Raw genomic sequence first — 18004 nt, forward strand, 5'->3', positions numbered from 1 at the left:
AGCATTGCATAAAACCAGATTGGGTGACCACTTTGCGGAACACTTCCGTTCAGTCCATAAGGGTGACCCCGAGCTTCTGGTCACCTGTCATTTCAATTCTCCGTTCCACTCCCACTCAGACCTCACCGTCCTCGGGCTCTTGCATTGTTCCACGGAAGCTCAGCGTAAGCTCGAGGAACAGCACCTCATCTTCCGATTAGGCACTTTACAGCCTTCCGGACTCAATATCGAATTCAACAATTTCAGATCATAACCTCGGCCCCTATCATATTTTCATATTTTTTATCCACACTTTTGGTTTGTGCCTTTTCCTTTTTTTTTCTCTCTCCCACATGGCAGCTGTCGCTCACTCTGCCAGCGCATTTCACACTTCATCTAGAGCCATCCTTTGTCTCTTTACCTGTCCTATTACCATCTTGTCTCGCCTTGAATATCTCTTAATGTCTCCTCACCCCTCCCAGACCTTCCCTTTTGTCCTTTCATCCCCTCCACCATTTCCCAGCCCCCAAACTTGCTTCTTAATGTTTCATTTCCTGCTTTTTTTTCTCAGTCCTGACGAAGGGTCTTCGACCTGAAACGTTGACTCTATTTCTCTCTCCACAGATGTTGCCTGGCCTGCTGAGTTTTTCCAGCGTTTTCTGTTGTTATTTCAGATTTCCAGCATCCGCAGTATTTTGCTATTGCATAAAATATATACAAGGCTCCGACACACTAAACAAATAAAGAAGACTTGCATTTCTATAGCGCCTTTCACACCCTCAGGATGTCCCAAAGCGCTTTACAGCCAATTAAGTACTTTTTGAAGTGGAGTCACTGTTGTAATGTCGGAAACGTGGCAGCCAATTTGCGCACAGCAAGCTCCCACAAACAGCAATGTGATAATGACCAGATAATCTATTTTAGTGATGCTGAGAAATAAATATTGGCCCGGACACCAGGGATGACTCCCCTGCTCTTCTTCGAAATAGTGCCATGGGAACTTTTACATCCACCTGAGAGAGCAGACAGGAACTTCGTTTAACGTCTCATCCGAATGACGGCACCTCCGACAGTGCAGCACTCCCTCAGTACTACACAGTGAGTGTCAGCCTAGATTTTTGTGCTCAAGTCTCTGGAGTGGGACTTGAACCCGCAACCTTCTGACTCAGAGGCGAAAGTGCTGCCCACTGAGCCACGGCTGACACACACAAAAAAGTGACACCCTTGTACACAGAAATTCTATGCCCTATACAAATGAATTCAAACCCTCCCTGTCTACCCAACATACTCACTCCCATCATTCCCCAAGCCCATCCCTCTCTGCCCATCAAAGCTTCAGCCCCAGCTCATTAAAAATTCCTGAGCTGGAGAACTGATTGGTTGAAATCCATCAATCAGGGAGCAGCTTTTTCTCGTCCTTCCAAACCTGTAAGTTTAAATTGAGGCAGAGTTGAAATCGGCTTTGTGCATTTAAGATAAGAAGCAAGGGCTGTTTGTGGGCCAGATATGGCCTACAGATTGTGTGCTGGACACCCCTGCAATGACGTATGAGGCGAGATTGTGTCGATTGGGCTTATACTCACTGGAGTTTAGAAGATTGAGAGGGGATCTCATCGAAACCTATAAAATTCTGTCAGGCCTGGACAGACTAGATGCTGGAAGGATGTTCCCGATGGCGGGGGAGTCCAGAACCAGGGGTCATAGAGTCATAGAGTCATAGAGTAATACAGCACGGATAGAGGCCCTTCGGCCCATCGTGTCCGCACCGGCCATCAAGCCCTGTCTAATCTAATCCCATATTCCAGCATTTGGCCCGTAGCCTTGTATGCTATGGCATTTCAAGTGCACATCCAAATGCTTCTTAAATGTTGTGAGGGTTTCTGCCTCCACCACCCTTTCAGGCAGTGAGTTCCAGACTCCAACCACCCTCTGGGTGAAAAAGTTCTTTCTCAAATCCCCTCTAAACCTCCCGCCCTTTACCTTGAATCTATGCCCCCTAGTTATTGACCCCTCTACTAAGGGAAAAAGCTCCTCAGCATCCATCCTATCTATGCCCCTCATAATTTTGTACACCTCAATCATGTCCCCCCTCAGCCTCCTCAGCTCCAAGGAAAACAAACCCAACCTGCCCAGTCTCTCCTCATAGCTGAAGCGCTCCAGCCCTGGTAACATCCTGGTGAACCTCCTCTGCACCCTCTCTAACGCGATCACATCCTTCCTGTAGTGTGGCGACCAGAACTGCACACAATATTCCAGCTGTGGCCTAACCAGTGTTTTATACAGCTCCATCATAACCTCCTTGCTCTTATATTCAATGCCTCGGCTAATGAAGGCAAGTATCCCATATGCCTTTTTTACCACCTTATCCACCTGTTCCGCCGCCTTCAGGGATCTGTGTACATGCACACCCAGATCCCTCTGACCCTCCGTCTTGCCTAGGGTCTTTCCATTCATTGTGTATTCCTTTGCCTTGTTAGTCCCCCCAAAGTGCATCACCTCGCACTTTTCCGGGTTAAATTCCATTTGCCACTGTTCCGCCCATCTGACCAACCCATCTATATCGTCCTGCAGACTGAGGCTACCCTCCTCGCTATTTACCACCCTACCAATTTTTGTATCATCCGCGAACTTACTGATCATACCCTTTACATTCATATCCAAGTCATTAATGTAGACCACAAACAGCAAGGGACCCAGCACCGATCCCTGTGGTACCCCACTGGCCACAGGCTTCCAGTCACAAAAACAACCTTCGACCATCACCCTCTGCCTTCTGCCACTAAGCCAGTTTTGTATCCAATGTGCCAAGGCACCCTGGATTCCATGGGCTCTTACCTTCTTGACCAGTCTCCTGTGCGGGACTTTATCGAAGGCCTTACTGAAATCCATGTATACCACATCCACTGCGTTACCCTCATCCACACACCTAGTCACCCCCTCAAAAAATTCAATCAAATTAGTCAGACATGATCTTCCCTTGACAAAGCCATGTTGACTATCCCTGATTAATCCTTGCCTCTCCAAGTGGAGACAAATTTTGTCCCTCAGGATTTTTTCCAATAATTTTCCTACCACTGATGTTAGGCTCACTGGCCTGTAGTTCCCCGGTTTTTCCCTACTACCCTTCTTGAATAATGGTACTACATTAGCGGTTCTCCAGTCCTCTGGCACATCCCCTGTGGCCAGAGAGGTCCTGAATATATGTGTTAGAGCCCCCGCAATCTCCTCCTTTGCCTCACACAGCAGCCTGGGATACATTTCATCCGGGCCTGGGGATTTATCCATTTTTAGGCCAGCTAAAACCGCCAATACCTCCTCCCTCTCGATGTTAATATGTTCGAGCATATCACAGTCCCCCCGCCCTATTTCTATGTCTACATCGTCCTTCTCCATAGTGAAAACAGATGCAAAAAATTCATTTAGAACCCCTCCTACATCTTCCGGCTCCACACACAGATTACCACTTTTGTCCCTAATGGGCCCTATTTTTTCCCTAGTTATCCTCTTACCCTTAATATACTTATAAAACATCTTCGGATTTTCCTTTATTTTGCTTGCCAGTGTTATTTCATGGCCCCTCCTTGATCTCCTAATTTCTTTTTTAAGTATCTAAGGATAAGGGGTAGGACATTTAGGTCTGAAATGAGGAGGAATTTCTTCACCCAGAGAGTGGTGAACCTGTGGAACTCTCTGCCACAGAGGGCAGTGGAGGCCAGTTCATTAAATATATTCAAGAAAGAGTTGGATATATTTCTTAAGGCTAAAGGGATCAAGGGATATGGGGAGAAGGCAGGGACAGGGTACTGAATTTGGACGATCAGCCATGATCTCATTGAATGGCGGAGCAGGCTCGAAGGGCCGAATGGCCGACTCCTGCTCCTATCTTCTATGTTTCTATGTAATGGATGGCAGAGTGAATATAAAGCTGTTTATCTAGATACACAGCACCTCCCAAACTCGCAACCACCTAGAAGGACAAGGGCAGCTGGAGCATGGAAACACCACCACCTCCAAGTTCCACACCATCTTGACTTGGAAATATATCGCCACTCCTTCATCGTCACTGGGTCAAAATCCTAGAACTCCCTCCCTAACAGCACTGTGGGAGCACCTTCACCACACGGACTGCAGCGGTTCAAGAAGGCGGCTCACCACCACCTTCTCAAGGGCAACTAGGGATGGGCAATAAATGCTGGCCTTGCCAGCGACGCCCACATCCAGGAATGAATAAAAAAGAATTACATATATGCTCAGTAAAAATGAAAACAATGTGTATAAGAATTGCAAGTAAACCTGCAATAACATCGAATGAAAGCTGTGAGAGATCACTGAGATCCTTTCACTGCAGAAGAGCGTTATCACATAATTGATAGGAGGGTATAGTAAGTGAATTCTTTAGGAGTTCCAAATAAAGCATGTGAAGTAGTTCAGAGTCCAACACATAGAACACTAACACGGGGAGAGATTTCAAAGCTGTAATCTGAAGTTTAGAAAATTGCTGAAGCTTCACTTTTCCTCCTCATGTTGCTATCGGAATCTACAGCCGTCGAATCACTCTGAGCTTGTGAAGGAATATACTATATAACCTTTTTAGAAAAACATACTATCTTATGAAAGAATTCTGGCCTTGTTGAGATAAGACAGTGGTTGACCCTGAAGAGTACCTTATAAGGAACTCTACTGTATAAATTCTTTAAAACATGACAAACTGGGTTAGGAAATTTAGAAACCTAACTATGAAATAGCTGTGAAAGAATTCTGGCCTTGTTGAAACAGGACAAGTTGTTGACTCTAAATAAATAACCTTATTGAAACAGAAGAATGGGTGGCTCCGAGTGGCTGGCCTTTTGGGAACAAAACAATGGTCAACCCTTATTAAGTGATAGAAATTAAACTTCGAAAAGATGGCACATAAGAATAGGAACATATGCCCTCGTAAAGATGACACATAAAATAAGGGACAGCTGCCTTTCACACCTTTTTATATGAACACCTGGAGATGTGGCAGATTCTGGAATATTACAAGCTGATGTGGCAGTAAAGAATTGCAGAGGTCAGCAGAAAGATGAATAGTGATAATTAACTTGCATCATCAGAAACCTTAAAGGAAATACAACTGAAAAGGGGTATAAATATTGAAGTCTCAAATAAGATAGCAGACTCGCTTTAATCAGGCAAAGCAATTCTCGACTTCAGAGGCGGCTCTGTGGTCTTCCACTCTTTGTACCTCGGGGATCAAAGGTATTTTGATATTGATGGATATCCTGTATAGAAAATTTTAAGAACTGTTATATTGTAGTGAAGTTAAGATTTAAAAGTAAGATTCTCTGTTAAAAATAAGATCGTATTTTTTTCTCTTTTTAGAACTGTTAACGTTGCGATTGACTGATTCACCAACTGTAAATTGCATGTCGGTTCTTTTAATAAATCTCTAGATATTTTTAGAATTGTCTCACATAAGTCTTCTGTATCGATAACTCGCGAACCCAATCTCTGTACACTCTTTGGTGAAGAGGTACATTTTTCTGAGGGGAGATCTCCAGACCCTCATAATATCCGGGACGTTACAGTCTGGCTAAACTTATTAAAAGCGCAATCTGGAGGACGGTAACATTCTCGGGTTGTTCCTTTCCTTTAGGGAGAGATAGCCCGGACCTTTAGACCTCGTTAAGCATCTTTAGGATTCGGCTACCTCAACCTTTAGTTGAAAGTGAACATCTGAGAAATACGCCTGGTCCGGGATAGCCCCAAAGGGGTTCGGACTAGTAAATACGCCTGATCCGGGGTAGCCCTAAAGGGGCTCGGACTAGTAAATATCCCTTCAAGCTATCCATTTTTAATTCCATACTTGTGAGACACAGACTAATCTTGGTAACGAGCAATTCGTCGTCATTCAAAGTAGGAGCATCGAGACCGAATTTCTGTTGCTTTTTAAAAAGCTACAAAACTATCTAACGGGGTCAGTGACAGTTCAGCTGATGGTCGCCAAGTTGTGCAACCACAAAGTAGCCTATAAAAGTCTTCTGTCATTAACAACTCCACTTCTTGTTATTATTCCCAGATTCCAGTCCATTCCATTCCAGACTGTATATCAATTAATTGCTCCCTTGTTTTTCCTGAGCAAACTACACGCTCGGATATGTTTGCCACTGCTGCGGTCCATCAAAGTTAGCATTGAAATGGGCGGAGAACCATGAGTGAAGGACCTATCAGCAAAATCATAGAATCATAGAAAGTGACAGCACAGAAGGAGGCCATTTCGACCCATCGTGTCCGTGCCGGCCAACAAAGAGCTCTCCAGCCTAATCCCACTTCCCAGCTCTTGGTCCATAGCCCTGCAGGTTAGAGCATCCCAAGTGCACATCCAAGTACTTTTTAAATGTGGTTCGGGTTCCTGCCTCTACCACCCTTTCAGGCAGTGAATTCCAGACCCCCACAACCCTCTGGGTGAAGAAATTTCCCCTCAAATCCCCTCTAAACCTTCCACCATGTTCACCATAACACTGACTGCTTTATGATGTCAATGAAGGGCTACTTAACTGGATCAAAGATGGAGGGTCAGCTTTTGTCCCTATACTGGGAGACGACACTCAGCAAATATCAGAAACACACAAAGCAGTAGTGTTGAACAGCAGAAATCATTGTACAGCATCTGAGAATCAACCTGCCAGGCAATAATAACCATACTAAACCCACCACATTCTGAAACAGCAATCCCAATACTTCCGATTCCTGAGTGACACATTTTACGCAATGTTGGGAAATGAAGGGCATCGCACTGTGTAATCACAACAGCTTCCCAAACATAATCCATTCTTGCTTCAGGAAGAAATTGTTCTATCAAGCATCTATTTTCCAAAGGCCGCACGGGCTGAAGGGTTGGTATAACTTTGGTACGTACCTTGGTATGAACGCTGGCACTCGCTTTTCCTCTATTGTTCAATAACCATCGTCACAGACGGACTGCCCTTAGTCCGATCTTCAATCAGTTTAGAGGCATTCCCACTGTAGCCCATCCACTCATTGCTAGCCATGAGGTCGGTGAGCTAAATGACCACCTTTTTAACTCCATTAGAACTGGTGAAGGGGCCGCATCTAAAACATTAACCTCTCTTCTCTGACCAACCTGTTGTACTTTTCCAGCATTTTAAGTTTTATTTCAGATATTTTCCTCTTCATTCTTTTAATACTGTAATGTGCTTATTTTAAATGCCTGTATCCATTGGCCACTAATTAATCCAAACGCCAAATTACTGAACCTTTTCTTATTCATTTCTACATAACTCTGGTATTTTGTGATCAGCTGGAATCCCACTGGACATTAATATACTTTCCTTATTAATTCCCGTTTAATTATCCCAGAATGTTGTCTCTCGATCAGATTTCTAGCTCCATTAATCAGCCCCAGTTTCTGCATCCCCCAAAAAACTGCAGGATCATAGAAACATCGAAAAATCGGAGCAGGAGTCGGCCATTCGGCCCTTCGAGCCTGCTCTGTCATTCAGTGAGATCATGGCTGATCCTCTATCTCAATACCATATTCCCGCTCTCTCCCCATACCCCTTGACTCCTTTTGTGTCTAGAAATCTATCTATCTCCTTCTTAAATATATTCAGTGACTTGGCCTCCACAGCCTTCTGTGGTAGAGAATTCCACAGGTTCACCACCCTCTGAGTGAAGAAATTTCTCCTCATCTCAGTCCTAAATGTCCTGCCCCGTATCCTGAGACTGTGACCCCTCGTTCTAGACTCCCTAGCCAGGGGAAACATCCTCCCTGCGTCCAGCCCTGTCAGAATTTTATACGTTTCAATGAGATCCCCTCTCATTCTTCTAAAGTCACTGGAGAAAGAAATCTTCACCAAGCTGGGTTCTGTGTTTGTTCGGCATCGGTTAATGTACAGCGGAAATAAAAGTTATGAAAAATAGCAAGGATATGTAAGTGAATATGGGATTTCATCAATTTCTCTGCCATGTCACATTTTACTGGCAGTAATTATATTATGCAAATTTTGATCACAGTTTTGTTCATTGCATTACTGCATTACACCAACAGTTTTGCTTGCTCCAACACAATTGCTCTCTGTCAATATAAGCTCTAAAAACAAAGCAATAAATCAATCCAGCTCTGCAGGAATGGCTAATCACTTCCAATTACTCATACAGCACTGCATGGGGACAGAGAAAAAGATGAAATTGACGTACAGATGCTGAATTAATATGTTAGCTGGTTCACTCTTCATTGGGTAATATTTCCGGTAATTGATGCTTAAATCAATCACAGTGTCGGAAAGCAGGAGGCCAACATTCGGTTATCTCTGTCAGTTGCTTGTCTGATACGAACCTCCGTCTCTCTTGGATTTCACCATCATTTACAGTTTCGCCGTGGAGTTTTTGAACTGTTCCCTCAGCTCCAGTTTTGCTATTGCAGAGAGATGCACTTCGTCCGGCCCGTCAGCTATTCGCAAGGTGCGTACTATCGAGTACCTGAAAGGCAACAGACCTTGATCAGTCCGACTATGACAGGATATGGATACAGTATTAATGATTCCCAATATAATCGCATCTAAAACTGCACAGAACCTCAATGGAGCAACAGCTGTACACATGGCAGGCACTTCAAATCTGACCATATCCATTCAGGGACTTCTGCACCCAGGTTAAAACTACAGAATCAAAAAGGGAGAACATGGGAACATTCAGCCCCTCGAGCCTGTTCTGCCATTCAATGAAATCATGGCTGATCTGTGACCTAACTCCATATACCGCTTCCTATCTCAACGGTGCTGCTATGGAGACGCGCGCGTGGAGGGCCTGTGAGTGTAAGGGCTAAGATGGCATGTCTGGGTTTTCATGAACCCCTTGTTGTTGCCTGAAAGATAGCACTGGCAGCATCCTGAGAGCAAGATGCCCACCCTGCCCTCTGAGGTGGCAGAAGTTACATGTCCCAGGGCGAGTAGTAAGAAGAGAGAATCGGGAAATAAATAAGAAGTTGGATTTATCTTACGGAATAGGAAAAGCACATCTACATCAAAAATACCAATAAAAGAGAGTCCAAAAAAAACCAGATTAACTATCTCGAGATCTACGGTATAAAAGGATATGGAGCCAAGGTGGGCGGATGGAATTAAGATACGATCAGCCACAATCTCACTGAATGGCAGAAGAGGCTCGAGGGGCCTACTCCTGTTCCTAACTCTACGCAATTGGAAAAAGGCCCAATGCTTCTGTGAGAGGCTGAGATCAAAAAATGTCAGTAGCATATTTTATATCATTTATTCTTGTGCATTGTGGTACAAATCCCACCATGCTGTGTAACTGAGAATCAGAGCTTTCTGCAGGAGAAGGAACAGCACGGCTCTGACCACTTTACTGCATGATTCATTGGAGCACTACTCCCGGAAGATGGTAACTCCTTTATGGGGTGTGGGGGCACCTCCACCAGGTTCTCACTCAGATATGAGCCTTGGCATTGAGCATTGGTGGGAACATTACACCCGAGCCCGATCCTGGCGTCATCTTATGTCCGTGAAGGTACTCGTCGACAGAGACTGCGGATCAAACCGGGATTGCATTTCTCAGTTACTCAGTTGCCCAGTTACTCAGTTGCTCGGTTACTCGGTTGCTCGGTTACTCAGTTACTCAGTTGCCCAGTTACTCAGTTACTCAGTTGCTCGGTTGCCCGGTTACTCGGTTGCTCGGTTGCCCGGTTACCCGGTTGCCCAGTTGCTCGGTTGCCCAGTTGCTCAGTTGCCCAGTTGCCCGGTTGCCCGGTTGCCCAGTTGCCCAGTTACTCAGTTGTTCAGTTGCCCAGTTGCTCAGTTGCCCAGTTACTCAGTTGCTCGGTTACTCGGTTGCTCGGTTACTCAGTTACTCAGTTGCCCAGTTACTCAGTTACTCAGTTGCTCGGTTGCCCGGTTACTCGGTTGCTCGGTTGCTCGGTTGCCCGGTTACCCAGTTGCTCGGTTGCCCGGTTGCTCGGTTGCCCGGTTGCTCAGTTGCCCAGTTGCTCAGTTGCCCAGTTGCCCGGTTGCCCGGTTGCTCGGTTGCTCGGTTGCCCAGTTGCCCAGTTACTCAGTTGTTCAGTTGCCCAGTTGCTCAGTTGCCCAGTTGCCCAGTTGCTCGGTTGCGCGGTTGCCCAGTTGCCCAGTTGCCCAGTTGCTCAGTTGCCCAGTTGCTCGGTTGCCCAGTTGCCCAGTTGTTCAGTCACTCGGTAGCTCGGTTGCCCAGTTGCCCAGTTGCTCAGTTGCCCAGTTGCTCGGTTGCCCAGTTGCCCAGTTGTTCAGTCACTCGGTAGCTCGGTTGCCCGGTTGCTCGGTTGCTCAGTTGCCCAGTTGCTCAGTTGCCCAGTTGCCCAGTTGCCCAGTTGCTCAGTTGCCCAGTTACTCAGTTGCTCAGTTGCTCAGTTGCCCAGTTGCTCAGTTACTCAGTTGCCCAGTTGCTCAGTTGCTCAGTTGCCCAGTTGCTCAGTTGCTCAGTTGTCCAGTTGATCAGTTGCTCAGTTGCTCAGTTGCTCAGTTACTCAGTTGCTCAGTTGCCCAGTTGCTCAGTTACTCAGTTGCTCAGTTGCCCAGTTCCTCAGTTGCCCAGTTGCTCAGTTCCCCAGTTGCCCGGTTCCTCGGTTGCTCGGTTGCCCAGTTGCCCAGTTGCTCAGTTGCCCAGTTGCCCAGTTGCCCAGTTGCGCAGTTACTCAGTTGCCCAGTTGCCCAGTTGCTCGGTTGCCCGGTTGCCCAGTTGCCCAGTTGCCCGGTTGCCCGGTTGCCCGGTTGCCCAGTTGCCCAGTTGCTCAGTCACTCGGTAGCTCAGTTGCCCGGTTGCCCGGTTGCCCGGTTGCCCGGTTGCCCTGTTGCCCAGTTGCTCAGTCACTCGGTAGCTCAGTTGCCCAGTTGCCCGGTTGCTCGGTTGCTCAGTTGCCCAGTTGCTCAGTTGCTCAGTTGCTCAGTTACTCAGTTACTCAGTTGCTCAGTTACTCAGTTGCTCAGTTACTCAGTTGCTCAGTTACTCAGTTGCCCAGTTGCTCAGTTACTCAGTTGCTCAGTTACTCAGTTACTCAGATACAGGGGGGGCGGCGGGGGTAGAAGTACGTGGCCATTTTATTCATAAATTCTCAGGATGGGAGTGAATTTGCTAACCGATTTTTCACCCTATTCCACAAAGGAGCTTCACTGCCAGTGACAAGGAGGAGAGCAAAATTATCCTGGTTTTCTTTTAAAAAAGGATTAGCAAAGAGCAAGTGCCTTATTTTTCAAAAGTTTAATCTAATTGCTTGGACATTGATACTTACCTCAGCTATTTATATATTGGCCCAGTAATTCGGGTCCCAACGCGTGAGTACGCACGGGGTACCCACGCGTGGACCCGATGGAAGTGCCGGTTTCTTGCATGCACAACGCATGCGCGGGAAAACGGCACTTCCGGTCCCCTGAAAGCAGGGGTTAAGAGGTGAAACGCGTGCGACGTATGAGGCAGCGTGTGCGCGTTGAACTTCCTTTTTTTGACAGGTTTGCCCGTGCATGAAGGCCTCTACTTTTTACACATTAAAAAACCAGACGTAAGGACTTCATTTTAAAAGGTAAGTGGTCAATTAATTAAAATTAGAACATTTTTTCCACAGGTTTATTATTTTTAAATACTTTACAGTAAGTGTATTTTTAGCTCCGATTTTTTATAAAATTACTTTTTTCAAAAATTTAAATTATTGTTTAAAATGGTTATTTAATGTTATTTATAGTTGATTTAAATAGTGTGATTTTTAAAAAAATTTATTTTAAGGTTATGTACTGTTTTGGGTGCCCGGAGTTTTCATGAGTTTGACAGGTCTTATGTCAAACTCATGAATGGACTTTCCCCTCCTCCGATTGGTTGCCCAGTGCTCACGTGATCCCAGCCGACGCATCGCACTAAGTACGCCGCTGGGACACGCAAGCACAGCGCGCCGGGAGCTGGACCGGGCCACAGACAGGAAATCCACGCAGGCCCAGGCCTCAACTGCCGGCGCGCTAGGTAAGTGTAGGTCAGGGGGCTTGTACCCGCGGGAAGCCCCCGACACGAATTTCTGGGCCATTATTATCTACACCTTGTCTGCACCTGCTAAAAAAGACAGACTTGCATTTCTACAGCGCCTTTCACGACCACCAGACGTCCCAACGCGCTTTACAGCCAATGAAGTCCTTTCTGAAGCTTACTCTGTCAAAGTTTTTTTTGCATGTGTCCAATACCATCCGGTAATTGAACGGCAGCGCTCGATGATTAAAGTAATTGCTCTTTGATACTCACATGTGAGCTAGAGGGAAATCCTGAGAGACTCCCCCTCCTCCGTGGACCTGAATGGCGCAGTCCACCACCTTACAGGCCATCCGTGGGGCCACTACCTTGATCATGGCAATCTGAGGCGAGAAAAACAGCGAGGTCAGACAAACACACGTAGGATCTTATAGCACAGAAGGAGGCCATTCGGCCCATCATGCCTGTGCCGGCTCTTTGCTCTCCAATTAGTCTCACTCCCCCCTGCTCTTTCCCCACAGCCCTGTAAATTTTTCCTTCTCAATTATTTATCCAACTTCCCTTTTGAAAGTTACTATTGAATCTGCTTCCACCGCCCTTTCAGGCAGCGCATTCCAGATCACAACAACTCGCTGCGTAAAAAACATTCTCCTTATGTCAACTTTGGTTCTTTTGCCAAATTCTGTGTCCTCTGGTTCTTGACTCTTCCACCACTGGAAACAGTTTCTCCTTATTTACTCCATCAAAACCCTTCATGATTTTGAACACCTCTATTAAATCTCCCCTTAACCTTCTCTGCTCTAAGGAGAACAATTTGGAAGCATAGTGAACAGTGAGGAGGAGAGTGATAAACTTCAGGAGGACATAGACAGGCTGGTGCAATGGGCGGACACGTGGCCGATGAAATTTAATGTGGAAAAGTGCTAAGTGACACATTTTAGTAGGAAGAACGAGGAGAGGCAATATAAACTAAAGGGTACAATCCTGAAGGGGCTGCATGAACAGAGAGACCTGGGGTATATGTTCACAAATCATTGAAGGTGGCAGGGCAGGTTGAGAAAGCAGTTGAAAAAGCATACGGGATCCTGGGCTTCATAAATAGAGGCATAGAGTACAAAAGCAAGGAAGTTATGATGAACCTTTACAAAACACTGGTTCGGCCTCAACTGGAGTATTGTGTCCAATTCTGGGCGCCGCACTTTAGGAACGATGTGAAGGCCTTAGAGAGGGTGCAGAAAAGATTTACAAGAATGGTTCCAGGGATTGAGGGACTTCAGTTATGTGGATAGACTGGAGAAGCTGGGGTTGTTCTCCTTGGAGCAGAGAAGATTGAGAGGAGATTTGATAGAGGTGTTCAAAATCATGAGGGGTCTGGACAGAGTAGATAGAGAGAAACTGTTCCCATTGGCGGAAGGGTCGAGAACCAGAGGACACAGATTTAAGGTGATTGGCAGAAGAACCAAAGGCGACACGAGGAAAAACCTTTTTACGCAGCGAGTGGTTAGGATCTGGAATGCACTGCCTGAGAGGGCGGTGGAGGCAGATTCAATCACAGCTTTCAAAAGGGAATTGGATAAGTACCTGAAGGAAAAAATTTGCAGGGCTACGGGGAAAGGACGGGGGAGTGGGACTAGCTGAAGTGCTCCTGCAGAGAGCCGACACGGGCTCGACGGGCCAAATGGCCTGCTTCTGTGCTGTAACCATTCTATGATTCTATAATTCCAGCTTCTCCAGTCTCTCCACATAACTGAAGTTACTCATCCCTGGTACCATTCTCGTAAATCTCTTTTGCACCCTCTCCAAGACCTTGACATTTACTCCAGCTGAGGCCTAACCAGTGTTTTATAAAGGTTTAGCACAACTTCCTTGCTTTTGTCCTCTATGCCCCTATTTATAAAGCCCAGGATCCCGTTTGCTTTTTAACAGCCTTCTCAACTTGTCCTGCCACCTTCAAAGATTTGTGTACGTACACCCCGAGGCCTCTCTGTTCTTGCACCCCCTATAAAATTCTATCATTTCGTTTATATTGCCTCTCCTCATTCTTCCTACCAAAATGCATCACTTCATACTTTTCTGCATTAAACTTCACCTGCCATGTGTCTGCCCATTTCACCAGTCTATCTCTGTCCTCCTGAAGTTTGTTACTATCCTCCTCACTGCTGAAGTCTATCAGCAATTCACCAACTGCATTTCATGTCCTGGCTCAGCCAGTTACACGGTTAAATAGAGCAGCCCATTGGTGCACGAATCGTCTTTCTTTTGTTTGATTTGAGAAGCCCAAGTGAATGGCCAATTCCCTCGTGCTGCGTGACACCTGGCCAAGGTTGAGAAGAGCAGTGGTTAAATTATTCTTAGTGTGAAATAAGAGTTACGTGTTTTACCTATTTTATTCAAGCATGTGCAGGAATGGCCAGCGTTACTCTGTGTGCTCTCTGAGAAGCTGGGCTGGGCTGAAACTAACACGCGACTGAGTGGCCGGTTTGACCATTGCCTGGAAAGAGTCCACGGGCAATAACGTTGCGGGCCACTGTCAATTTCACCGCGAGCGGCAGTGTGCTGATGGCACTGTCTGGCTACAGGCCTGGTTCCAGGAGGTGGCCACAATTCACCGATGGCTTCCCTGGTAAGGGATTGCTCCTGGGTGAGGGCGGCGTGGCGCCACTGCCTGCGTGGATACGTTGCTTGGGGTCGCGGTGTATCTTGGTGGTCCCCCCATCTGTCACCTCCCTGGCGGGCCTTGGTGCTCCCCCTCCAACATGTCCAGGGAATGTAAGAAGTCACACAACACCAAGTTATAGTCCAACAGCTTTATTTGAAATCACAAGCTTTCGGAGCGCTGCTCCTTCGTCAGGTGAAGTGGAGAGATGCATAAAAACACAGCTTATATAGTCAGAGAATAATGTCAGATGTTTACAGGTAATCTTTCTAACTGCCATTTATCACACCTTGGCAGAGAGATAGTCACAGCAATCAAAGGTGTAAATGGTGTCCAAACAGGTCAGTCAGGAAAACATTACATCAAAGAACAATGAGGTGGGGTCACAAGGGGTCAAATGTTGCAGATGCTGGGGTCTGTATGAAAAACAAAACATTTTTTTTTATATTGCCGAGGTGTGATAAATGGCAGTTAGAAAGATTACCTGTAAACATCTGACATTATTCTCTGACTATATAAGCTGCGTTTTTATGCATCTCTCCACTTCACCTGACGAAGGAGCAGCGCTCCGAAAGCTTGTGATTTCAAATAAAGCTGTTGGACTATAACCTGGTGTTGTGTGATTTCTTACATTTGTCCACCCCAGTCCAACACCGGCATCTCCACACCATGTCCAGGAAAGTGAAGTTTGCTGATGTGCATGAATTGAAACAGCTGAATCATTCCTTACCAATGTTCCTGTTAAGCGACGCGGCGCTCTGGAGGTCCCACGCAGCCGGCTCACCGGTTCGTGAATGGAAAAATCGCGCATGCACGGAAATTTGAATGGGACACGCACCCGAATAAAAAATTCAGGGGATCATTGCTCCTTACTATGGATTCTTTTCCACTCCATACCTCAGCTCCTCAAATTATTTCTGTTGCCTTAATGTCACGTTTACTGCAATCTTCATTAACTCCACGCTCGGTTGAAGGCAAACGCGAGAAGATTTCCATGTTCCCCATTAATAGCTTCTTAATCAGCAAACAGAAAGCCTGTTGGTGTCTGGTCTCCGCACTAATGTTTGCTCCCGGGAGAAACTTAAGCACCATGGACCAAATTAGCAATTGTTCTATTAATGCTAACCTGGACACTCGGTGCGTGCACTGACTCTAACCCACAGAGGAATTTCTCCTGTCTAGAGAGAAGGTAGGCAGATCCACTGGCACTCAATATTTCCTGCACGGTGAATTCCTAATCTCGAAATTGGCAGAGGGAATGGCTGAGCAGAGGCTGGAAGGTTGCTCAGCGTGCTGCGTACACGTATCCCAGCAGCTGGTTACAAAGGGCCTTTCAGGGTACGATCCACAGAATAGTGCGAGATCCTAGCAGAGGAAAGAAGCTACAAGAATAAGGGAAGGGCTGGACTGCACGCCCATTGATAGATTGGCCAGTAATCTGCGGTCCGATGACGGCGAACTGGCAGCGTTCGCTATCATTCCACCTTTGAAACTGACCGCAATTTCGGGATTTAGCGCAGGCACATGCGGAAACCCCATAGTTGCAGTTAGTTATTCACTGCTCCGACACTGGCTGCACTGTGTGCTCCCCCCAACCCCCGCCCCACCACCCTGAGCCGGTAATCTGTGAAATCTCTCAAATCAGGGAAACTGACGAAAACTCAGCTCTTCCCGGTAATACCGCCGTTAAATTCCCCACTAAAAGTTAGACCCAAAGGGATTCGGTGTAACTGGGGTTTCAGCAGCGTATTGACGGCTAAACAAAGGTTATGGCCCTGAAAAACTAATTTAAATTTTGTGCAGTCTGAAATTTATCCATTTTAATAAAAACTTTGTTGATCTTTATTCCAGGTTTGCCTTTTCCCCGTGTGACAGCCCCAATCTTTGTTTTGCTCTCTCTAACATTTAAAAAAAGTTAGAATCAAAGGAGCTTAACCACTTCCTGGCTCGCTGTCTGTGAGAATTCTGCATTGTGATTGGCTGCTTAGACAGCTTGTTGACGTCACAGCAGCTCGCGCTAGGGATTCCCCACTATACTCCACTGATCTAACTTACGCATCGGAAAACCCAAACTTCTCGACACAGAGATCGCAAGATCTTTTTGCGAAGCTTACTCCGGGACCGCGGCGAACGTCTTTGCTTCGCCGCCGACCGAAAATTCCGAGCCATCATTTCAGTTTGGCAGGTTTGGGAGGACCAGGAGACATGCGTTTAAACTATGCAAGAGTAGGAATAGACAGGGTGTTGGGCGGTTCCTCTTTTCCCAGAGAGTAGTGAGCCTCTGAAATGTGTGGTGCGGACTGACTCTCTGCCTTCAAGAGGGAGCTGGACTGGATCTTGGCTGGGGCAGAGATTGCATCATATCAAAGGTAAGCGGGTTAACAGTTAACGTACGCATGGTCAGTGTGATCTCCTGGGCTGGTTGCGATTGCCGGAGGGGGGGGTTGGAGAGGAATTTTCCCCTTTTGTTTTCCCCTTATTGGCCCTGGGGTTTGTTGTTCTGGGTTTTTTTGCCTCTCTGAGGAGCTGACACGACTGCTGGGAGGTCGGAAGTATTTTGTCGCAATGGCTCCAGGCATCATGAGTGTGCGGCAGGCTCGATGGACCAACTGGCCTTCTCCTGCCCGTTAATTTCATACATTCGTAAAATTAAAACAAGGGGATGCAACGATAACCATAATTAATAACAACATTTTGTTTTACCTCCTTTCTGGCCGCTTCCGTTCCCAAAGCATCGACTGTTTTGGCAGCTTTAAGGGTCAGAAGTCGGGCTTGTTCGATGGCAATGCGACACTCGGCTATCCAATGTGCAATGACTTCCTGCAAACAAAGGAAGGTGAAAACTCCTCAGTAACAAAACAGTTCATTAAATTCAATGGCTGCATATTTAGACCCAGCATTACCCCAACAAATCACACAAAGCAGATGGAACCACTTCTTCCAAAGTACAAAATATCAGCTCCAGATTCTAAAAGTGGAGACAGTACAACCAACGTAAGCAACCAGTGGCAGCAGCAGATTGAGAGGCTGAGGGTCCGGTGCCTCGATACGATACAGAATGGACATTTCATGTGGCACCAACATAAAGTTTCAAAATGAGAAGCCCCCTGATGACTTTCAGGGGTTGACATTAAGGTAGTCGAAGCTAATGAATAAAATGCTCTGTGATGTAAGAAAACTACTAGGCACTTGGTCTGAGTATTAAGCAAAGCTTTAATCAACTGTTTTACAACATGGAGATCTAGTTGTGTCCTTCACTAGTTCCTGTTAAAGACTGTCCTGAGCAAGCTGGGCCCATGCCTGAGTATTTATACTCTCCCTGGACAGCGCCACCAGCAGGTTGCCCAGTATTACTTCAGAAGTCATTTC

The 18004-nt window shown here is 46.3% G+C and overlaps 1 protein-coding gene across 1 annotated transcript in view; it reads right to left on the bottom strand.

The window, feature by feature from the left end:
* Positions 1 to 4944: 4944 nt before the first annotated feature.
* Positions 4945 to 18004, bottom strand: part of acad11 (acyl-CoA dehydrogenase family, member 11) — a 168708-nt gene continuing 155648 nt past the window's right edge. Inside the window, exons 18-21 of the mRNA XM_085989325.1 lie at positions 17339 to 17455; positions 12253 to 12362; positions 8321 to 8463; positions 4945 to 5243 (exon numbers count right to left, since the gene is read on the bottom strand). Coding sequence (XP_085845451.1) covers positions 8349 to 8463; positions 12253 to 12362; positions 17339 to 17455 — 342 coding nt within the window. The 3' untranslated portion in view covers positions 4945 to 5243; positions 8321 to 8348. The remainder of the gene's footprint in view (positions 5244 to 8320; positions 8464 to 12252; positions 12363 to 17338; positions 17456 to 18004) is intronic.

Source organism: Somniosus microcephalus, chromosome 5 (genome assembly GCF_052327205.1).
Source record: "Somniosus microcephalus isolate GS21.2 chromosome 5, FLI_Smic_1.0, whole genome shotgun sequence".
NCBI lineage: Eukaryota > Metazoa > Chordata > Chondrichthyes > Squaliformes > Somniosidae > Somniosus > Somniosus microcephalus.